The sequence below is a fragment of the Petromyzon marinus genome, chromosome 47 (assembly GCF_048934315.1).
Source record: "Petromyzon marinus isolate PM22_M1 ecotype Great Lakes invasive population chromosome 47, UKy_Petmar_22M1.pri1.0, whole genome shotgun sequence".
NCBI lineage: Eukaryota > Metazoa > Chordata > Hyperoartia > Petromyzontiformes > Petromyzontidae > Petromyzon > Petromyzon marinus.
The window spans coordinates 10,110,518-10,131,139 of NC_133713.1; the positions used below are offsets into that span (position 1 = coordinate 10,110,518).

General features: G+C 51.1%; 1 protein-coding gene across 4 annotated transcripts in view; it reads left to right on the forward strand.

Moving 5' to 3' along the window:
* LOC116952594 (diacylglycerol kinase delta-like) overlaps nt 1–20,622 on the forward strand; it is a 69,477-nt gene that overhangs the window by 32,843 nt on the left and 16,012 nt on the right. For 3 of the 4 annotated variants that reach the window (XM_076074384.1, XM_076074387.1, XM_076074386.1), the window contains 20 exons: nt 1,513–1,617; nt 2,812–2,944; nt 3,981–4,087; nt 5,112–5,237; nt 6,939–7,041; nt 7,383–7,545; nt 7,905–8,013; nt 8,505–8,644; nt 9,487–9,571; nt 10,686–10,777; nt 11,246–11,345; nt 12,164–12,343; nt 13,965–14,121; nt 15,536–15,760; nt 15,962–16,084; nt 17,054–17,135; nt 17,910–18,020; nt 18,965–19,061; nt 19,423–19,530; nt 19,982–20,095. In XM_076074384.1, coding sequence (XP_075930499.1) covers nt 1,513–1,617; nt 2,812–2,944; nt 3,981–4,087; nt 5,112–5,237; nt 6,939–7,041; nt 7,383–7,545; nt 7,905–8,013; nt 8,505–8,644; nt 9,487–9,571; nt 10,686–10,777; nt 11,246–11,345; nt 12,164–12,343; nt 13,965–14,121; nt 15,536–15,760; nt 15,962–16,084; nt 17,054–17,135; nt 17,910–18,020; nt 18,965–19,061; nt 19,423–19,530; nt 19,982–20,095 — 2,460 coding nt within the window. The remainder of the gene's footprint in view (nt 1–1,512; nt 1,618–2,811; nt 2,945–3,980; nt 4,088–5,111; nt 5,238–6,938; nt 7,042–7,382; nt 7,546–7,904; nt 8,014–8,504; nt 8,645–9,486; nt 9,572–10,685; nt 10,778–11,245; nt 11,346–12,163; nt 12,344–13,964; nt 14,122–15,535; nt 15,761–15,961; nt 16,085–17,053; nt 17,136–17,909; nt 18,021–18,964; nt 19,062–19,422; nt 19,531–19,981; nt 20,096–20,622) is intronic. The other variant, XM_076074385.1, reaches the window with a different exon arrangement.

The following is a 20,622-nucleotide window of genomic DNA, read 5'->3' on the forward strand; positions in this document are numbered from 1 at the left end:
CCGCCTTTAAGGAAAATGCTGATGATGAGACTTTTAAGTGCAGGCTCCGGAGGGTTGAGTTGTCGATTGTTTAACTGCTGGCCGGGTCTGGCAGGACAAAAGTAGGCAATGGCAAAGTGTGGGGGACTTCAAAGGCGTTGGCCATAAAAAAAATGTTTTAACCCTGTTGTGTACGATCACTGAGCTTTGTTAAAATGAGCTTTTTTGTATATATAAATAGACTGGGAATGTTGCATTGCTATATGTAAACATTTGCAAATGCGTGCATAAGCTGTATTTGCAAGTGCGCAAATACACTTGCACACCAGGGTCACTGGCACCGTGTACGCAGAGGGGCTTGTCCCGGTGTGACCTTTGCTTCCTGAGATCAAGGTGGTGGCGAGATGTTAACGACCTTGCCTGGTTTTGCTGGATGGTCAGGAGTTCGATCCCGACCCTGACGCCTGTTGTATATTTGGAGTTTGCATGTTCTCCCCGTGGTCGCGTGGATTTTTCTCCGGGGTCCTCTGGTATTTCCCCTCCACATTTAGAAACCTGCGTTGAGATTGTTTTGATTATTTGGCCACTATACATATTGAAATGATAAGCCACTTCGTTGGGCTATCATTTGTTGGCCAGGTCGCCAACAGCTGTGTGGGCCCTACCTGGCAAAATAAAATATTTCAGTTTTATTTGAATATTTTTTTGGTGATTTGCTTACCTTTCCTATACTTTGCACTCCTGACATGTTTTTATATTCTTCATTGTAATGTTCTGACGCGTCCCTTACTAGTCGTCTGTGAAAAAGAGAGCTTTATAGCTCATCGGATTCCTCCAGTATAAATAAATATTCTTATTCTGGAGTGACAAACTGGCTTTGATTGCGTTGTGCGATGAATCTATCGCGTTCGTTTGCAAAAAGATGTCCAGCAAGTAATTTACAACGAACTGGTCGCTCCATTCAACGTATTTGAACGCTCTCCAGATAATGCCTTGAATTCGCACAAAGCAGCTTGAATTCTAGAAAAGGGAACTTGTATAATTTATTTGCGCGCGTGTAGCTCACAGGTGCGCTTTTGAGGCCACACGAAGTGGTGAAGGCTTGCTGGCAGGTGGTCACAAGAATTGGCCCAGGTCTTGCGGGTTAACTGAACTGGCAGATGCATCCCCTGTCCTCCCCCACTGCCCCATATCGCTTTGTTTTTAACCGCCCAGCACTCTGCTCATTGTTATCACTGCTGTACTCCTCAACAACACAAACAATGCTCTCTATCGTCCTTAATGAATTGCCTGCACACAGACTAATCTCTACACCACCACTATTACCGCTCACCAGCAATTGCAGTCGGTGCAATGTCCTCCCGTACCACATTGTCTCATCTCTACTCTAGCTCTTCCTCTGACTTTAGCCAAACAGGAGCTGCCCTGGGCATGTGGTGACTGGGCATGGGGGATGCATGTTGAGACTGTGACACAGGAATTTCACCTGACATGTACCTACATGGTGTTGTTCTCTCTCTATGTATCCTGCAGATTATCACACCTTTCCGTCGGCTTATCCTTTGTGCCGAGAATCGTAAGGAGATGGAAGATTGGATCGCGGCGCTAAAGTCTGTACAGAATCGAGACCCTTACGAAGTGAGTGCTTCCTGGTGAACGACTTCAAGATCGCCCTTCACATCGTCAAGATTCATTCATGGACTCGCCTCTCTCTACCTCTCCCCTCTCATCTCGCTCTACTCCCCTCCACGCACACTCCTGCCTCTCCCCTCTCATCTCTCTCTACTCCCCTCCACGCACTCGCCACTGCAGCAACCAAGGTTTTCTGTGGAATCCCCCAAAAAACCTTTGGTCAGTGGGAGGTCGTTCGTTCTCCTTTTTCTGCCTCAGACACTCCCTTCCCTCAGCCATCCATGCTGTCAACGCCCTGCCCCCTGTTCAAGTGTTTATATATAAAATTACGTGTGGGGAGCTGAAGTGCAGTTGTTAGACAATTGCGCTATCAGCATGGACACCTGAGTTTGATTTCTGGCCACGGCTATCACCAGTGGCGAGTGGTATCTTAACTGGTCCTTGGCTTCCCCTAGACCTACTCAGCCTTCAGCGAGTACTCTGTGTGTTATGCAAACGTCAGCACTGGGTAGACAGACGTGACGAGGCGTGATCCTCGCCATACCACCCCTTCGTGCTTGGTACCGGCCTTCATAGATGCTCACTGATCATACTTTGGACCGCAAGGTGACGGGGTGGTAACACTTGCGCCTCGGGGTACGAAGGTCCTGGGCTCGATTCCCGACCCTGGTGCGTTTCTGTGTGAAGTTTGTATATTTTACCCCTTTTCTGCATGGCTTTCCTCCTACAGATACAAAATATCGCATACAATGTAACTGGTATTTGCCAAACATCCGAATGTTGAAAAATAACCCGCACATTACACGATTTTTTACACATGATGAAGGAAGCTTTTGTTGCCTCCGAAACGTCGTGATTTAATTGAGTTGTTTGCATTTTTTATTTAATTTTATTACATTTTTACCTACGTGACTTCACCAAAAGAACCAAAGAGTATGGATCCTTGCAGTCACGAAAACTGCAAATCTAGAAGAAAACTTCAAATCTAGAATGACACGATTAGTTTTTCACATGACCACATTTCCCCCTGCGCCCCGCCTCCACCCTCCCCCCCCCCCCCGTTCTCCCGTAAAAAACTTGGCAGGACCCTCCTGAAAAAGTGTCTTGAGCCTCGCGAAGGCTTTCTTTCGTGAGTAACGAGCGTAGTGATAGTAACGACGGATCTCTGCGCGTGTGGTGTCGCCCCCCCCCCCGCGCCAGCCGTCCCAGCTCAGCATGGATCACTTCTCAGGGCTGCACAACTGGTACGCGTGTTCCCACGCGCGCCCCACCTACTGCAACGTGTGTCGCGAGGCTCTGTCTGGGGTCACGTCACATGGCCTGTCGTGCGAAGGTACGCGCGCACACACACACCTACACACCTACACACCTACACACGTCTACACGCACGCACACCATGTGTAGGCACGCACACACACCTACAAACACAACAACCGCCGTTCGCCACTAAGCGGCGGTGACAACACCACGGCGCTTGTGCCACGCTAGGTGTCCATTGAGGCCACGTGCAGTGTCGAAGGCCCGCTGGCAGGGGGTTACGTAACAACAACAACCGCCATTCGCCACAAAGTGGCGGTGACGTCACCACGACGCTTGTGCCAGGCTATGTGCACCGTGAGGCCACGTGAAGTGTCGAACGTAACACTCGCACACACCATGTGTAGGCACGCACGCACGTATGCACACACTCATGCATGCACGCACACTCGCACTGGTCTACATGCACACACACACTTAGTGGCGTGTGTGCGTATTTGCCTGCAAACACCGTGTGTAGTAAAACACGCACACGTTGTGTATAGGCATGTACGCACGCATTGACAAGAGACATGCATACACTGACACTCGATGCACAATGAGCCCAATACATACACACTCAGACGTGGCCTGTTCTGCGAGGGTACTTCCAGACACAACAACAGCAATCACCATTCTTTGCTGAGCTGGCAGTCATGTCACCACAGTGCTTGTGCCAGGTTAGGTACACTTTTAGGCCGATCTTGATATCACCAATACCAGTTGTCAGCAAGTCTAATCAGCTCAAAGTCCTCTGGCATCACATCAACCCGACTCTTCTCTAGCCCATGCCTCCTCTATCCACTTGAACAGAGGCTGTTTGCGCATGCGGTGACAGGGCATTTGGGCTACATGACCCAGCTAATGCATTCTCACATGGGACTGTGTCCGAATGTTTTAAGGATCCATGATTCACTCGTATGATCCAACCAGGTTAAACCCAGAGCGTTGCATAGGCAAGCCAGCCTGAACAGTTTTTCAATTTTTCATGTACACATCCACATACCCACACGTGCATGTGAACACACACACACACACTCGCTCACATTCTCACGCCCCCATTGCGTGTGCAGTCTGTAAGTTCAAGGCGCACAAGCGATGTGCTGTCCGCGCCACCAACAACTGCAAGTGGACAACACTGGCATCTATCGGGCGAGATATACTGGAGGATGAAGACGGGGTGAGTGATGTCCCTGCCCAACAAACACACCCTGGGTCACGGACACACACGATCGCATATACACAGAGACAACAAAAACAACTGCCGTGTGCCACTAAGTCGAAGTGACATCACCACAGTACTTGTGCCAGGCTAGGTGCCCTTTGAGCCCACTGAAGTGTCAAAGGTTTGCTGGGAGGATGTCTCACGGCACTGACCCAGTTGTTATGGGTTAACGGACTGAGATGACTGGCAGATGGCACTCCCTGTGCCCTCCACACTTCCAACTTTGTGTTTTATCTGCCCAGCACCCTGCTCACTTTTGTAAGCTTTGCCCCTCCACTCTCTGTTATTGTTGGAGGAAAATTGCCTCCAAATGCACAGTAGCATCTTTCATAAACCTCCTGGACAGAGGCCAATCTTGACACTGCTGGTACCAATCATTGGCAAGTTCACTCCAGTCCACATTCTCCCATACCATATCGGCCTGTCTCTTCTTTAGCCGATGCTGGGCCCGTTACACCTCTGTCAAGCAAGAGAGAAGCTACTTGGGCATGCAGTGGCTGGGCTTGCGGGCTACGTTACCAAGCCAACGCAATCTCGCCTACCGGAGGAGCTCACTTAATAGACTGTCCAGATCTTTCAAGGATCTGTGAGCTCCTTACTCAATGCAGTCTCGTTAAACCCACGATTGATCGTAGACAGACCAGACTGAATATTTCGAGCTGATGACACACGAGGAGGTGGTATGGCCAGAACAGTGCCTGGCCGTATTTATCTCCCTCAATGTTGATGTTTAATACACTCTACCAGGTACTCGATTTAAGTTGAACGACAAGCGGCCTTGGACTGGTTTCAGATGCCACTTGCCACCTAAGCTCGCCTTGACCAGCAACAGCCCCATAGAAAGAGGCGGGGGGTGGGGGGCAAAAACCGGATTTGAATCCATGATCTCAGCGACGCAGGCCCAGTGTCACCCTAAACCACCTGACCACCCCTTCACTCACACTCTGACCGTTTGCTGCGCTCCTCTTCACGTTCCCAGGTAGCCATGCCTCACCAGTGGCTGGAGGGGAACCTGCCGGTGAGCGCCCGGTGCTCCGTCTGTGACAAGACGTGCGGCAGCGTGATGCGACTGCAGGACTGGCGGTGCCTTTGGTGCAAGGCAATGGTAGGGCTCTTTTGGGAGTATGCAAATGTTCGTGGGGAGTGTTAGCATCGCGGTTCGTGTACTGGGTGGTCCACATGTCTTGTGACTTGCAAACGTTTTTTTCATTTTCTTATTCATTTCTTTTTCTACACCAATTAGTGTCCAAAAATATTACGTTTTAGAGAATTCAATGGGGGTCATAAGAAATCTAGAACGCCCGGTTACTGCTCTACAATACCAAATACTTGAGGTCAAATCCGGCTACCCGAATTCGGTTCTCGCTTGCGTCCAATATATCAGTGGGGAATAGACCTGAACTAGTCCTGGGTCTCCCGTTGGTCGACTCGGCCTTAAACGAGTACCCGGTGCATTGTATAAACATCCGCAGTGGGCAGACGAAAGGAAGCCGGGCGTGGTCCTAGCCACACCACCCCCACGTGCGCTGTTTTTGCCGTCATAGGTGCTCGCTGACAGCACTTGCCCCAACAGTCTAAGAACGGCCATATCGGAGATCTCTGTCGTCCATCTTTATCGTCAAATAAGTTCGCCGCTGGCTGAAGGCTTCCCCAAGCCATCGGCATCCCTCTCGGTCTTGCGATGTAACAGCCGCCCACGGACGTCTTCTCGGGCGTGCTTTGCCACCTTCGGCTGCCGCCCTGTCGTTGGTCTCGACCCTCGGCCATCATCCCTGTGTTTAGTCGGTTGCCCTTCCCCCGCACCTCTGATTCGCACGGTTGGCTGCGTACGGTGCGAAAGAAGTTCAACGTACATTACGTACATGCTGACATGTCCCGCCCGAGTGAGACAAACGCCCGCGCATAAAACCCACACGTAAATGTTCTCGTTTCTTAGCAGCCACAGTGGTATCATCATTGTCAATCGTCACCGCTCGGGGTATTTCCCCATTCCCCCGCTCTCTCCCGTAAGCACTTGCATCACACGGATCCGCAACAGGACACCCCTTCCTTATAATCCAGCCTCGCTTGCGTCTTGTGTGACGTCCGCACGTGGCGACTGGCGCACCACTGCAACGGGCTGATAAGCCTCCACTTCCCTGAACTTAACGTGCGTGGTGATAAAATAAATAAGCAGTAACGTTTCGTTGACTTTCAAACCGCTTGTGACGCACATTACGCCACGCCAATCCGTTTTTATTTTCCACGGTCCGCGGTTTCAGACCGCACGAGTTACTGCTGGGTTATTTTGGAGATTGGTGTTCAGTTTTCTTGGTTTTGTCTGGAACGTATGCTTTGCAAAAAAACGCAACGTTCGATACGAGTGTTGTGAGACGCTCAAACACGCCATTGTCTGCATCCCTTTCGTCATTTTCAGCGTCTCCATCTTCATCTGTTCATAAGAGGTCTTACTTTCCAGCATGCACAGATCCCGATCCGTGTAAATTACTTTCTCTGGCAGCCTAAGAACAAGCCAATAGTATCCCTTTCATTATAACGCAGATGCAGGGATTGCAACTGAGATGAGGAATTTCCACCACTGGCTCCGGGCTGTAAACAGCACTGCCTCAAAGCTAATTTTTGAGGAGCGGGAGACCGCTTGCAAATCGCTGTGCCTCACTGAAGATTGGGAAACACTGCGATATAGTGGGTGAAAATGGTGGACAGCATCACGCAGGTGTCGGGAATTCTCACGAGGGATGGATTGCCTTCAACACTAGCAAGCTCCAGTTGTCGTTTGTTGTCGTCGTTGTGTGTCCTCTGGTAGGTACATGGGGCCTGCCGAGATGCCCTGCCCCGAAAGTGCCCTCTCGGTCAGTGCAAGGTGTCTGTCATCCCGCCTCCTGCACTCAACAGCATCGACTCGGACGGTACGGGTGCACGCGCGTGCGTCTATGCACGCTTGTTCACGCGTGCGTGCAAAGACACATTGAGGGGTGATGGCACGGTGGTGACGCTTGTGCTTCAAAGCAAAAAGGGCCTGGATTCAATTCCAGGCTCGGATGCCTTTCTGTCTAGAGTTTGTACGTTCTTCCCCCTGTCCTGCGTGGGCTTCCTCTGTTTTCTCCATTTTCCTTCCATAGCTAGAACGGAACAAAACCATACATGGCCGACCCCCGCACGTGTGCCATTCTTGGCCTTGCTCTTGCCCCCGACAGTCAGTCGGAGCTATCGGGGGAATCTCTTGTCTTGTGTGTCCATGCGTGTGCAGGCTTCTGGAAGGCCACGTGCCCCCCCTCGTGCTCCAGTCCCCTGCTCGTGTTCGTCAACTCGAAGAGCGGAGACAACCAGGGCGTCAAGTTCCTGCGCCGGTTCAAGCAGCTGCTCAACCCGGCGCAGGTGTTCGACCTCATGAACGGCGGCCCGCACCTGGGGTGAGAGCGCGCATAAAGACAGGTGCACGCAACATGTGTGTGCGTACACGCACGCAACACGCGTGTAACACACACGTGTCCGTGCACACGTACGCTTGTGTGAATGCTTGCGTAGACAGATCTTTACTAATTCGTGGTTTTGCCAGTCATCTCAGTCAGTCAGCCCATGGTACCTGGGTCTCATCCCGTGACCTCCTGCCAGTGGGCTTTCGACACTTCACGTAGCCTTGAAGTGCACATGGCCTGACACAAGCGCCCTGGCGACGTCACCGACATTTAGTGGTTGTTGTTGTACACAGCTGGGCTGTCGTCTATTAACATGTTTACACACTGCCCTTCCCCACTCCTGTCCTGTCCAGGCTGCGTTTGTTTCAGAAGTTTGACACGTTCCGCATCCTGGTGTGCGGGGGCGATGGCAGCGTGGGCTGGGTCCTCTCGGAGATTGACAAACTCAACCTGCACAAGCAGGTGATGTGATGATGATGATGGTGGTGATGTTATCGATGTTGATGATGAAGGCTCCCTAAACCGCATCTGCACAAACTGTGGCACATGCGTATATCCGATCCACAAATAAGGAGGCGACATCACAGCGATACACTCCACTGCTCCTGACGCGGTTATCTGGCTTGACCACCTGCTGTTTGTGAGCAGCACGCCACCTTGGCATTACATCTGTGTGTTTCCAGCCAGCACGCATTCTGCCTTTGAGATGAGGCTGCTCATCGTTTGCAGCGAGTGTTGTATTCGGATAGCGATGTCAGCAACGATGATATGAATTGACGTTAACGGCTCTAACACCGATGTATACACTCGGCAGCGTCACACTAGGTTGGGAATAACACCGATGCTGCAGACATTGTAACTGATGATTGTAATGACGATGACAACGACGACGATGATGATGTTGTTCATGATTGGTGTTGATGGTGATGCTCACACACTACTCTTCCCCACAGTGTCAGATGGGTGTTCTCCCACTGGGCACGGGCAACGATCTGGCCAGGGTCCTTGGCTGGGGAGCTGCCTGCGACGATGACACACAGCTGCCCCAGATCCTGGAGAAGCTGGAACGTGCCAGCACCAAGATGCTTGACCGGTCAGTGGAAATTACACCTTCCCATGGCAGGTGTTGGCATGGAATCTCCTTTGGCCTACCACAGTTGACTTCCCATAATAGTGGCCATGGTGCCCATCCGAAATGACCCCAGAAGGATGATAACAACAACGATGATAATTATGTTTCCTTATAAAGATGATTTTAATGAGGATTAATATGATGATTATGATATTGATGAATTATGATTACGATGATGTAGAGTTTTCGTGGCCTTGATTTTTAATGGTGATTGAGTTAACTATGTCACTGCTGTGATGATGACTACAATGAATGCATTGAACTGTGCTTGTGAGAATAGATAATTTACAATGCATGCATACTTTATACAAATTATGCCCCCAGTTACTCTATTGGAACATTCAAAGCAATTTTCGCCCCCCCCACCAAGTGAAAACTTGGCAGGACCCTCCTCAAAGAGTCCTGTGTAAACAAGCATCCTAATAAATGTAACATTTACGTTAATTGGGTATACATAACTCTATAAACCAGGCACCCACCTTCAGGATCTCGCACTGACTAACGAGGTGAAGCATGGTCTAACATGTGCCATGACTGATCCGGTGTGGGGGGGCGGGGGGGGGAGTCCTTCATCCAGCAGTAGATTGAGAAGGATCTGTATATTTTAATTCTTATTATTTTTATCCCACATGCCTTAAGTGGAGCCTGTTTCGCCACCACCTTCAAACGATTTCGACTAGCGACATCTCCCCCCTGCCACGACTGCACGATCCGGCAGGAGGAAGGAAATGACAGCGAGGGCGCGGTGGCAGCGACGATCGTCGTTTGCGATGACCTCCGGGCCTTGAACTTTGACCCCCCAGGTGGAGCATCATGACCTACGAAACTCGGGTCACCATGCGGAACAGCGTCTCCATGGTGACGGACGGCGAGGACGAGGATGGAAGGGTGATTTCTCTTTACAACAGACCCTCGCACGCTGCATTCGTACACCTTGAGCCCCTGCTACCCATTCCCGATTATCCGTGGGGTCCTCGCACGCTGTGTTGGGGCCCGTAGAAGGTAGTGCGGCAAAATCCCATCGTTGTGCAATACCTCCCGGGGTTCTGCGTCTATGCTCCTCCTGCCCGCCTTTGCCGACCCGCACTGACCAGCATGGTGTAGCACGGTCAGATAACCCCCACGATCCGCACGGCGTGGGGTTGTCCTCGTCCAGCAGTGCGCTGACAAAGGGCTTCCACGTTGCGCTTTACTCGCGTACCGACTACGCACACTCGCTCGGTTAGCCATCCACAAACCCATGTTTAAAATTCCACTTTGCCGTGACGAGGACGAGGCTATTCGTTGGATGAACGCTGTTGACTTCCCACACAACGGTGCTTTTTTTTTTTAATTCACCTTGGAGTGCTTTTTTTTTTAATTCACCTTAGAGGAAGACTGATAGTGATGGGCTGAATTGACTGCCGGACCTGGGTTTGAACCTGTAGATTTCTGACTCTTGAGTCGACTGCTACGACCACAGCAACACCCGAGCGGATTGACACATGCATTTTCTCACTGTGCTCTTGGCCGTCTACTGCATCTCAGATTATCTCACGTTTGAGAGAGCGTGGGAAGGCGCGAGAGAGAGAGAGAGAGCGCGTGTGGGAAAGTGAGCGTGGTCATTGTCTGTCAGTCAGAGAGTGCTGGCGATGTTGGGGAAAGTTTAGTTGTCTTGATGTGATAGTGAGTGAATAAAAGAATGAGTGTCTGGATATAGGAGGTGATGGTGTTGTCTTGGTGAGTGTGTGAGAGGGTCAATGAGTGGGTGTATGAGAGGGTGAGAGTAAGTGAGTGGTCATGCAGGAGGTGATGTTGGAGTAGTCTGGGTGAGTGTATGTGAAAGGGTGGGTGCGTGAGTGAGTGGTAAGTGCATGAGAGGGTGAGTGAGAGTGGTGGTGCAGGAGGTGATGGTGGAGTTGTCTGGGAGAGTTAGTGAGAGGGTGAGTGAGAGTTAGTGAGAGGGTGAGTGAGTGAGAGTGGTGAGTGCAAGAGGTGATGGTGGAGTTGTCATTGCTGCTAGGTGCAGATTGCCGCCTACGAGGACTCCGTGGCCGAGCATCTCACGCGGATCCTCAACTCTGACCAACACTCTGTCGTCATCTCCTCCGCAACGTGAGCTCGCCCACTCACTCACTCCTTCATTTTCTCAATCACATGCCCGCTCACTTAATCGTTCATTCACTTTAGAATTTATTCAGTCATTAAATCAATAGGTAACTCATTCACTCGCTCGCTCGTCCACCCTTGTACCCACTCGCTCACTCGGTCATTCACGCGTAAATTTTCCGACTCGCTCACTCAGCAGTTCACCCATCAAGCATTCGCTGTCTTGTCTATTCACTCAATCATTCACTCTCCAGCTCGCCCAGTTGATCACTCGCTGGCCTGTTCATTCACACTAACATTCGCTCAATCGCCCACTCACTAGCCAGCTCACTCACTCTTGTCATTCACTCATTCTCCCAATCGACGATCCATACATTTCCACACGTGCTCACATGTGCGCATGCGTGTTTGCGTGCGAATGTTCTTGCATGTGTATGTATGTATAGATGTGTCGGTGTGTCTTTGTATTGGCAGGGTGCTGTGTGAGACTGTGAAGGATTTTGTCGCTCGCGTCGGCAAGGCCTATGAGAGAACCACGGAGAATCCTCGCGAAGCTGAGAATATGGCGCGGAAGGTTTGTACACTCGTACACAAAGACAAAGGTCCCCTGTATAGCCTTTACAGACTGTTGGGGCAAGTGCTTTTCGCGAGTAGCAGCGCCTACGAAGGCCGGAACGGTACACGAGGGGTGGGTGGCCAGCCCCACGCCCGACCGCCTTTGTCTCCCCAGTGGAGATGTTTACAACACCGCACCGGGTACTCATTTGAGGCTAAATCGACTGAGGGGAGTCCCAGGACCAGTTCAGATAATCGGCACTGGTGTTGGCCATGAGCAGGAATCGAACTCAGGTCGCTGGGTTCTGCGCACAGCGCGCCATCCGCTACACAACCGCTCTCCATAAACACACTCACCTGCATGCAATCGCATACATACACAATCCCATAGACACACACTCATATACATATTCTTACACACACTCGTATATGCACAGCATACATAGACTGATGGAGCAAGCCCTGTTTGTGAGCACCTATTAAGGTTGGTGCTTATGCACAGGGGTTGTGTGGCCTGCACCACACTTGACCACCTTTGCCGTTCTCGTACTGATGCACACGCCCGAGACGCCACCTGATCCCAAGCCCAGTTGCAATGGAGTTAACATCTGGGGTAGGCAGCTGGTCATAAAACTACTCCAAGACTATGATTTCTAGTCCTAGAGAACAACATACACACCGGTATTACACGTTCACGCATATTCTTGCATATTCATGCTTGCATACACGCAAATCGCAATCGACCATTCACACACGCGCTACATGAATCGCATTTAATCAATCGACGCATCGTGATGGTCCGAGTGTAAAAGGCTGCGTGTGCTTGCGTGACGGCAGTGTGCCGTCCTGAAGGAGAAGCTCGACTCCCTGCTGCGAACCTTGAACGACGAATCTCAGGCCACCGCCACCCTCCACGCCGCCACGGCAACACCCCCCATCGCTGAGGAGACTGAGAGCGTGGGTGACCCCGATGGAGGCGCGGCAGCCAAGGAGAAGGGGGTCGTGACCCCATCGCTGGTATGGGGATTGGGGGGGAGGGGTTTTGTTGGGTGGAGGGGGCAGAGTTCTTTTGACCGTCGCCACCCCCTGGACTCTCCATTAGTTCTAAAATGAACTTTTTATTTTACCAGGTAAGGCCCACTGAGCTAAATAACTATTTTTCAGAAGTGACCTGGCCACAATTCTTGAGCTCAAGGAAATGGCTTATATAATCACGAGGACATTTATAGCAGCCAAATACTCGGAACGCATATTGATTCTAAATGGGGAGGGGAAAACCCGGAGGATCCTGAGAAAAAATGTACACGACCAGTATACAGCAGGCGTGAGGGTCGGGATTGAACACACGACCTCCTGCATACCAGGGGAGGTAGTTAACATCTCGCCACCGCGGCGCCCCTCTACGCGTGTCACCCAGCAGTCCGCGCACCGCTTGTTGTGGTTATCCGGCGTGTCGTGGTGACGGCAGTGTGCCGTACACGTGTCCAACGCGAGACGGTAGGTCGCCGAATTTCTCTGGTCAGGTTGAACCCTCACTGTACTCCCCGATTGAATGAAAATGATAGCGCTAAATATTGACAAGAGACGGCAAGTGAATACTAATCGATTTATAGATGTGTGTTTGTGTGTACTGTATATCAATATTTATGTGCGTATTGTACTCGCACATGTGCGCGCATCTGTATAAGTGGGGAGTGTTGGCGCACTGCGCGATAAACCTGGCGACTTGGGTTAATATAATCGTAGTTATTGCTCAGAGTTGAAAGGAGGCTTTGGTGTGGCAATAAGAGTCACGCTTCTCTGATTGCTCCTTAGCCAGATAAGTAAAATAGCCATTCTGTTACAGGTCAGATGACATTTTTGTGCTAACCATATTAATGGTTTTATTTTGCCGAATAATAACATTGTAATGATGGAAGGAACTGTGGTATTGTCAGTATTCAGGAATCACCCCTATTGGGCAGCTATAAATGTATTTTAATTGAAATGGTTGTGACCCAGTTCACGGGTGGGAAGGAAAAATCTGCTCGGGGTTTTTTGCGAGAGCGTGCACGTTGAGAGGGAAACGTGGCCTCCTCGCAGACCCTGAACCTCAACCACACAAACCTGAATTTGTAAAAAAAGAGCCACCACGGTCAACAAAAAGTTCGAAGGTCATTTTCGAAAATGCTGTTTTTACTCGTAGCCAAATATTTTGCGTCGTTATGAAATTTGGATTAAACCATTTAGACCATCCGCCACCCGGCATAGCCAAGCAAAGCAAGTCGCACGCTTATTCTGGTTTCCTTCGTGTAGTTTCAAGTTATTATCGTATCCGATTGCTAAATTTGATTGCAAAGATTGCTCTCCAATTTCAGCGGGTGAGCTGAAACAACAATAACACGCGCGTTAAACGCATATGCCTCGTGACAATTTTGCCCGTTGTCGGGTCTTACGACCAGAATTTGTCCAGATCATAATTCACGTGGCCTAACCCGGCAATCAATAACGAACCATCATCTCTTCTTACATCAACTCGGCGTCTTCATCATCATCGGCCACGATCAATCCAGGACTCTGGCGTCTTCCCCACAGCCGCGTACCGTCCCCCCACAGCCGCGTACCGAGGTGTCCCCTCTCCTGTGTTGTGCGAGTTCAGGCGGACGCTGCCCCAGACGCTTCCCCTCCCTCCGTGGGCCCCCGCCCCCCCCGCCGCTCCTCCAAGCCCCAGGTGTTTCGACCGCGCGAGCAGCTCATGTCGCGCGCCAACAGCCTGAAGAAGGCCATCCGACAGATCATCGAGCAGGCTGAGAAGGGTGGGCCTCCATCGCGCACGCACGCACGCTACTTGCACACGCCTATAACGCTGTGTAACTATTTTTTGTTTTGTTCCTGGGTAGTAAACGTTGTTTCCTAATTGCTTAAAGAGTACAGAAAATGGCTATTATTCCCCACAAAGTGAACGTGAGTTGCAGGACTGATTGCTTTCATACCGGCACTTAAACATTTTTTACGACTGCCTGTTTACTTCTGCCTATTGCTATTAAACGCACATGTAACTGTGGCGAAACATAAACCATGAAACGTCTATTGACCTTAGCAAGGGCTACAAATCGGTCCATATCACGTGCCAGGGTCCATCCGCTACTTTTCCACTTCGTAAATCTGTTTGAATTGTGTTATTGGCTAGCAATGCAGTATACGTACAGCCCTCTTGCCGGTATACTGTTGGATGAGGGCCTCCCCCACACCACGTGGGTTATGGGAGTTATTTTTTTAAAATTATCAAATATGTTTTATTGCACATCCTCCCTCTCACAACATTACATTGCAACATCCTCACATTCTCGAAGGAATTTCCAGTTGCATTGATGGTATCCAGCACACTGGACTCTCAGAGCAGGCAGGAGGGGGGTGACTTTACCGAAAGACCCAAAGAGTAGGGGTGATTGGCCAGGTCATTGCCATCCTAGACTCGGATATTTAAGACTGTTGTAAGGTGTAGGAATAGACCCCCATGTACGTGTTGTATTCTTCTTCCTTGTAAGGATCATGGGAATTATTTGTTGATGCTTTACCGTGCTGCGTGATATTGAAGGCAGGGGAGAGCATGGACGTGAGAACGGAGTGTGTGGTTCAGTGGATTTTCCCAGACTGCCCCCTGCTGCTCAACACAGAGCCCTGCAAGCCATTTGTTCGGGTGTGGTCTTTCTCACGGAGCACGTGAATAGAGGGGCCACAAGCGACCTGGCCACAACTATAAACTATATTTTTTTTCCAGGCAAGGCCCTACCACTGAGCTATATAAATCTTTTTAGAAGCGACCTGGCTAAAAATGATAGCTCAACGAAGTGGAAATTTATAGCAGCAAAATACTCGTGCATTTTTCTAAATGTGGAGGGAAAAACCTGAGGACTCTGAGAAAAATCCACACGACCACAGAGAGAGAGAGCCATGCAAACTCCAAACTTATGTGTTTAATACCATTTGGGCCTCAGGACCATCATTAATTATATATTTAAGGCAGTGGTATTGACGAATGCGTACAGTGTTTTTGTTACTTGTGTCTGTAAAACAGTGCAGTACAGTATTACCCAATAATGTGTTCGGGCATGCTCGTGGCCATCCATTCAAGCACTCTCCAGGAATCAAAATCCTGCTAAGCATTGTAAAACAACACTTTCTAAAGAAAATAATAATTATATATCCAACGTTTCACTTCGCCCACAGCTGTGGACGAGCAGAACGCGCAGACGCAGGCCCACCGCAGCAGCCTCCACCCTGACGACCCCCCCGCGGAGGCTCACGGGATCACCGTGAGCTCCGCGCCGGACGCCGCGGCCGCCGATTGCGAGGACGACACTGCCCCCGACTCGGCCGCCGCGGCCATGCCGGCGTCCGTGGCGGCGACGCATGCTCCAAGTCTTGGCTCGCGATCGGGCCTCGCCCGCAAAAGTGAGAGAGAGGCTCGGAATGTTGGGGGGGGGATCTGGAGAGCGTCGGGGTGAAATGACACCCCGTATCCCGAGCACGATTTTTACATTTTGACCGCGAAGTTGCCTTTGTAGAACTGTCCACAAGTAGCCTGTAGTGTGCCCCTCGATCAAAACTCCGCGACATCGTTAACTCACGGTGGCGGCACGGCTGTCTGTGCAGGTTCCAGGGCCTCGAGCAAGAGCAGCCTGCTGGGTTCAGGGGCCCCCGGGGTGTTTGGAGTTGCAGGCCTCAGCGGAAGCAAAGAGAATCTGCCGATTCTGAACACGCGCATCATCAACCAGAGTAAATGTCACACGCTCGCGTGCGGCTCGTGTCACCCGCACACCAGGGCCGCTGTCGCGTGCGTTCAGTTGCGATCGCCCGTTTGGGTGCCAGCCGCCATTCAGGCCGACATAGGAACAGGTGGGGGGGGTGGTGGTGGTGTGAGTTGCTACGCGTGCAGGCACGCACGCACACACAGGAATACATGCTTTTGTCACACTCTGGCCCTTCGTGTCATCGTGTCTCCGTGAGACTGCTTGCCTCTGATGTGCGCTGCTTCGTTGTGTGTTTGCAGTTGTCCTTGCATCTCATTTGCGATGGTTCCATGTCTCTCCATGCCTCCGAGTGTCCCCGCTGTTTCCCACTTGGGCTCACAGGCTAGGTGTGCAACTACAAGATGAGAGAGCCACTGATGGCTGTTTTACCTATTACGCATTCCCATTCTAAGATGATGATTGATGATGGGCTGAGTCAACAGCTTGATGGTGATGATGTTCTGTGTGTTACCTTTGTCTCAAGCGTGATGTGTCCTGTGCCCTTGGTTGCCCGTGTGTGTGTATGTCTTAGGTGCTCGCTAAAAGCACTTGCCCCAACAGTCTGTTAAGGCTATACTGGGGGGGGATCTTTGTCTTTTTATGTCTTTGTTTTGTGTGCTTGTGTCTTTGTGTATACGTGTATACGGGGAGCGGTAGTGTAGTGGTTATCGCACCGCGCTATGAAACCAGCGACCCAACTTCAATTCCCGCTCACGGCCAACACCAGTGACAATTATCTGAACTGGTCCTGTGCCTCCCCTAGGTCGACTCAGCCTCCAATGAGTACCTGGAGCTGTGCGTAAACATTGCCACTCGGGAGACAAAGGCGGCCGGGCTCGACGCTGGCCACTCACCCCCTCGTGTACCGTCCCAGCCTTCATCGGTGCTCACTAACAGCACTCTCCCGAAAAGTCTGTCGAGGCTATAATGGGGATCTTTGTGTGTACGTGTGCAGGTCTGCGTGCTGGCCTCACTGCGTCGCTCTTCACGCTGGGTGCCTGCGTCTCCCCGTCCATCGCCCCCGACGTAGACTCACTGTGAGTCCCAGTGGTGCTTGCGTGTGTGCGTGCGTGCGCGTTAGAGTATTTGGCTGTGTGTGTGTGCGTGTGTGTGTGCACGTGTTTTGGAGTATTTAGCTGCTATACGTTTCCACATGATTAGCCACTGCGTTGGGCTATCACAAATGATAGCCCAAGCTTCTGAAAGAGCTCAGTGGGCCTTACCTGATAAAATTAAAAATAGTTTCAATAATTTATTGTGTGTAAACAAACGTGTGTTTTGTTTGTCCGGGTGAGCATGTGTAAAGAGAGGAGTTGTGCGTGTGTAGAGTTGTGTGGAGCGGTTAATTAGCACAGTAGGGGGTACAAGCTGGTGCATCTACCAGTCATCTCAGTCAGCCTACCCATTTCACCTGGGTCTGCGCCGTGACCTCCTGCCAGCGAGCCTTTGACACTTGACGTGGCCTCAAAGTGCACCTGGCCTGGCACAGGCGCCGTAGTGACGTCACCGTCACTTCGTGGCGAATGGCGGCTGTTGGTTAGTGTAGTGGTTAGAGCACTGTGCTACGAGTTCATTTAAGGGCCACATCGGTGCTGATTAACTGAACTAGTGTATACTGACGTGTGTGTGTACAGGGGACACGTGGATGTATGTACGTGGAGGGTGTGTGTGCGTAGCAATGTGTGTGTGTGTGCCTACGATTGTACAGGTGTGTGCGTGCGCACGCGTGTGTACGTGCGTATGTCTATCGCGTAGGTTGTATGGGAGTTTGCGTGTGTAACTTTCTGTGTGTGCGGCCTGCGCGTTCACAGTGAAGGCTACACGGAGAAGTGCGTGATGAACAACTACTTTGGCATCGGCCTCGACGCCAAGATTTCCCTTGACTTCAACAACCGTCGTGAGGAACACCCGGAGAAGTACAGGTGCCTCCTCTCACCCTCCTCACCACTCCACGCTCACCCCGACCCTACTGCCAACACACGCTCCAAACACCAACACCATTATCAATAGCGCACATACTGCACACACACCGAACACTCAGACTTCATCCTAAATCTTGATTTTGTTCCTGTTGCCCGGCTCTCTGACATTGACATGCTAATCTTCTCATTGGCACACCTCCGGTGGCTGGGCCGTCTCACATTGACATGCTAATCTCTCACATTTACGTACAAATTCCTTCTCTAGCTCTGCCCACTTACCCTTGGGTTGGGCCCACCAAAATTCTATATAAACTCTTGTTGCAGCAGCTCTTCCTCCTACGTCAGCAGTTCTCCTGCTGTGTTTGTTTCACCTGATGACGGTTGCTTGTGTTGCGATCGAAACGTCGTGATCTATTAATTTTCTATCTACGTGACTTTACCGAAAGAACCAAAGAGTATTCATCCTAAATCTTCACATTCTTTATATGTAAGGTGTGTTCGTGTTTCCTAACTTGATTCCCATCGCGCCATCGTCCTCGTCACGGCATGCAGCGTTCCTGCGTAACTCTCCCAGACCAGTGGTTCGCCCCGTGTCATTAAAAAAATTACCCGTGGAAGGAGATATTATAGAACTACTGCTGAGATCCCTTTGAGTAGCTGTTTTAATCCATGCACTGCAAGATGGGGGGGAGGGGGTTGTTTGGTCGGGGGGGTGACACACTTTCCCACACGCCCTGCTACAGAGAAATGTTCATCGCATGGAGTCAAGCAGACGTATATTCTATAAATGTAGCCAAATTACAGGAAAAAACTTTCATTTATCGTGAGGGTTTTTTTTTGTACGCGCTTTGCTGGACTCACTTTTTGTGCGATCGCTTGTTGTCTTTTCCACCACTGCTCCCGGCGCGCAAACTGCGGTCTCGTTGTGCCCCTCCTTGGTCTAGGAGTCGAACCAAGAACATCATGTGGTACGGAGTCCTGGGCACGAAGGAGCTGCTTCAGAAAACGTACAAGAACCTCGAGCAGAGGGTCCTGCTGGAGGTGAGGACTCATTCGTTGTGACGGCCGTCGAGAGTCTTTGACGGAGGAGTTAGAGGTTGTTCTTGAGCTGGACTCGAACGGGAAGCGGTGGGTCGGTAGTGTGGATGACCAGTCGGAGGGAATTTCCAGACTGAGAGGGTAGCAGAGGAGGAGCGAAGGTTGGCCAAGTTCTTCGGAGGTAGGCAAGAAACCAGTCCATCTTAAAGTTGGTTAGCATGATCTTTTTTATGCATTGTATAGATAGAAGTAATTGTCCAGAGATGAAGGTTTTGACACTTTACAAATCCACATTCGTGCGTGTGTCTTGTCTTTCCGCGTGCGCGAAATTCCCCAACTGCCCTCGCCATTGCCCAATGCCCAGTGCGACGGGCAGCCCATTCCCTTGCCCTCCCTTCAGGGCATAGCTGTGCTGAACATATGCAGCTACGCGGGAGGAACCAACTTCTGGGGAGGCACCAAGGAGAACGACGTGAGTTGGCGAGTGCTCGTTCACAGTCCCCCGTCTCTGTCCCTCACACCCGTCACAGACACACCTGTCAGATACTCACCTCATCATCATCGTTATCACCCCATGATCAGTCCACCACTGGATGAAGGCCACCCCAAGCCATCATCATCGTCGTTGCTCGCAGCCCTGCGATGTAACAACCCGTCTAGCACTGCGGCACGGGACCCGACCCCGTCGCTCCATCTCCGTGGTAGACGTCTTCTCGGGCGCATTCCGCTGCTTCCAGCTGCCACTCCATCATCGGTTTCGTCCACCGACCATCATCCCTTCTCGTGGCGCGTCCGGCCCAGGCCCACTGTGATCCAAACGCATGCGAGTTAAAAGACAGCTCATGGGAGGTGATGCGAAAGTGTTGTTTTGCTAATTTGTTCGGGGTCTGCCTTTGCGCCTCCCTTGCTGCCCTGTGTTACAGACTTTCACGGCTCCCTCCTTTGACGACAAGATCCTGGAGGTGGTGGCCGTGTTTGGCAGCATGCAGATGGCCGTGTCCAGAGTTATAAACTTGCAGTACCACCGCATCGCGCAGGTGAGAGGATGGAGGAGAACACGGCCCCTTGTTCAGGAGGGTCATGCCAAGCTCTCATCGGTCACGAGTGATGTTGTTATGTATAATAATCCCAATTAAGTAATTTTACAAGTACATTTTTCAGCATTTTAATGTATGAACACATCCGAGATTACGTCCGCTGTGGAGATGGAGCGATGAAAATTAGCTCGTGCGCAGACTCGGTGGATTCGTTACATCATCGCAGAATCGTGGGACGTGTGGCGGTGGTTGGGGAGGCCTTGAACCAGAAGTGGACTTTTCATCGCTGGCGACTGATGACGATGATTTACAAACATTTGCGCGCGTGTGCCGTGCCGCACCTGGGGAGCGGTGGCGCAGTGGTTAGCGCACTGCACTACAAACCCAGGGACCCGAGTTCGATTCCTACTCGCCACCAATATAACAGTGACGGTTATCTGAACCGATCCTGGGACTCCCCTAGGTCGACTCAGCCTCAAATTAGTACCTGGTGCGGTGTGTAAAAACATCGCCACTGGCTACTGGCC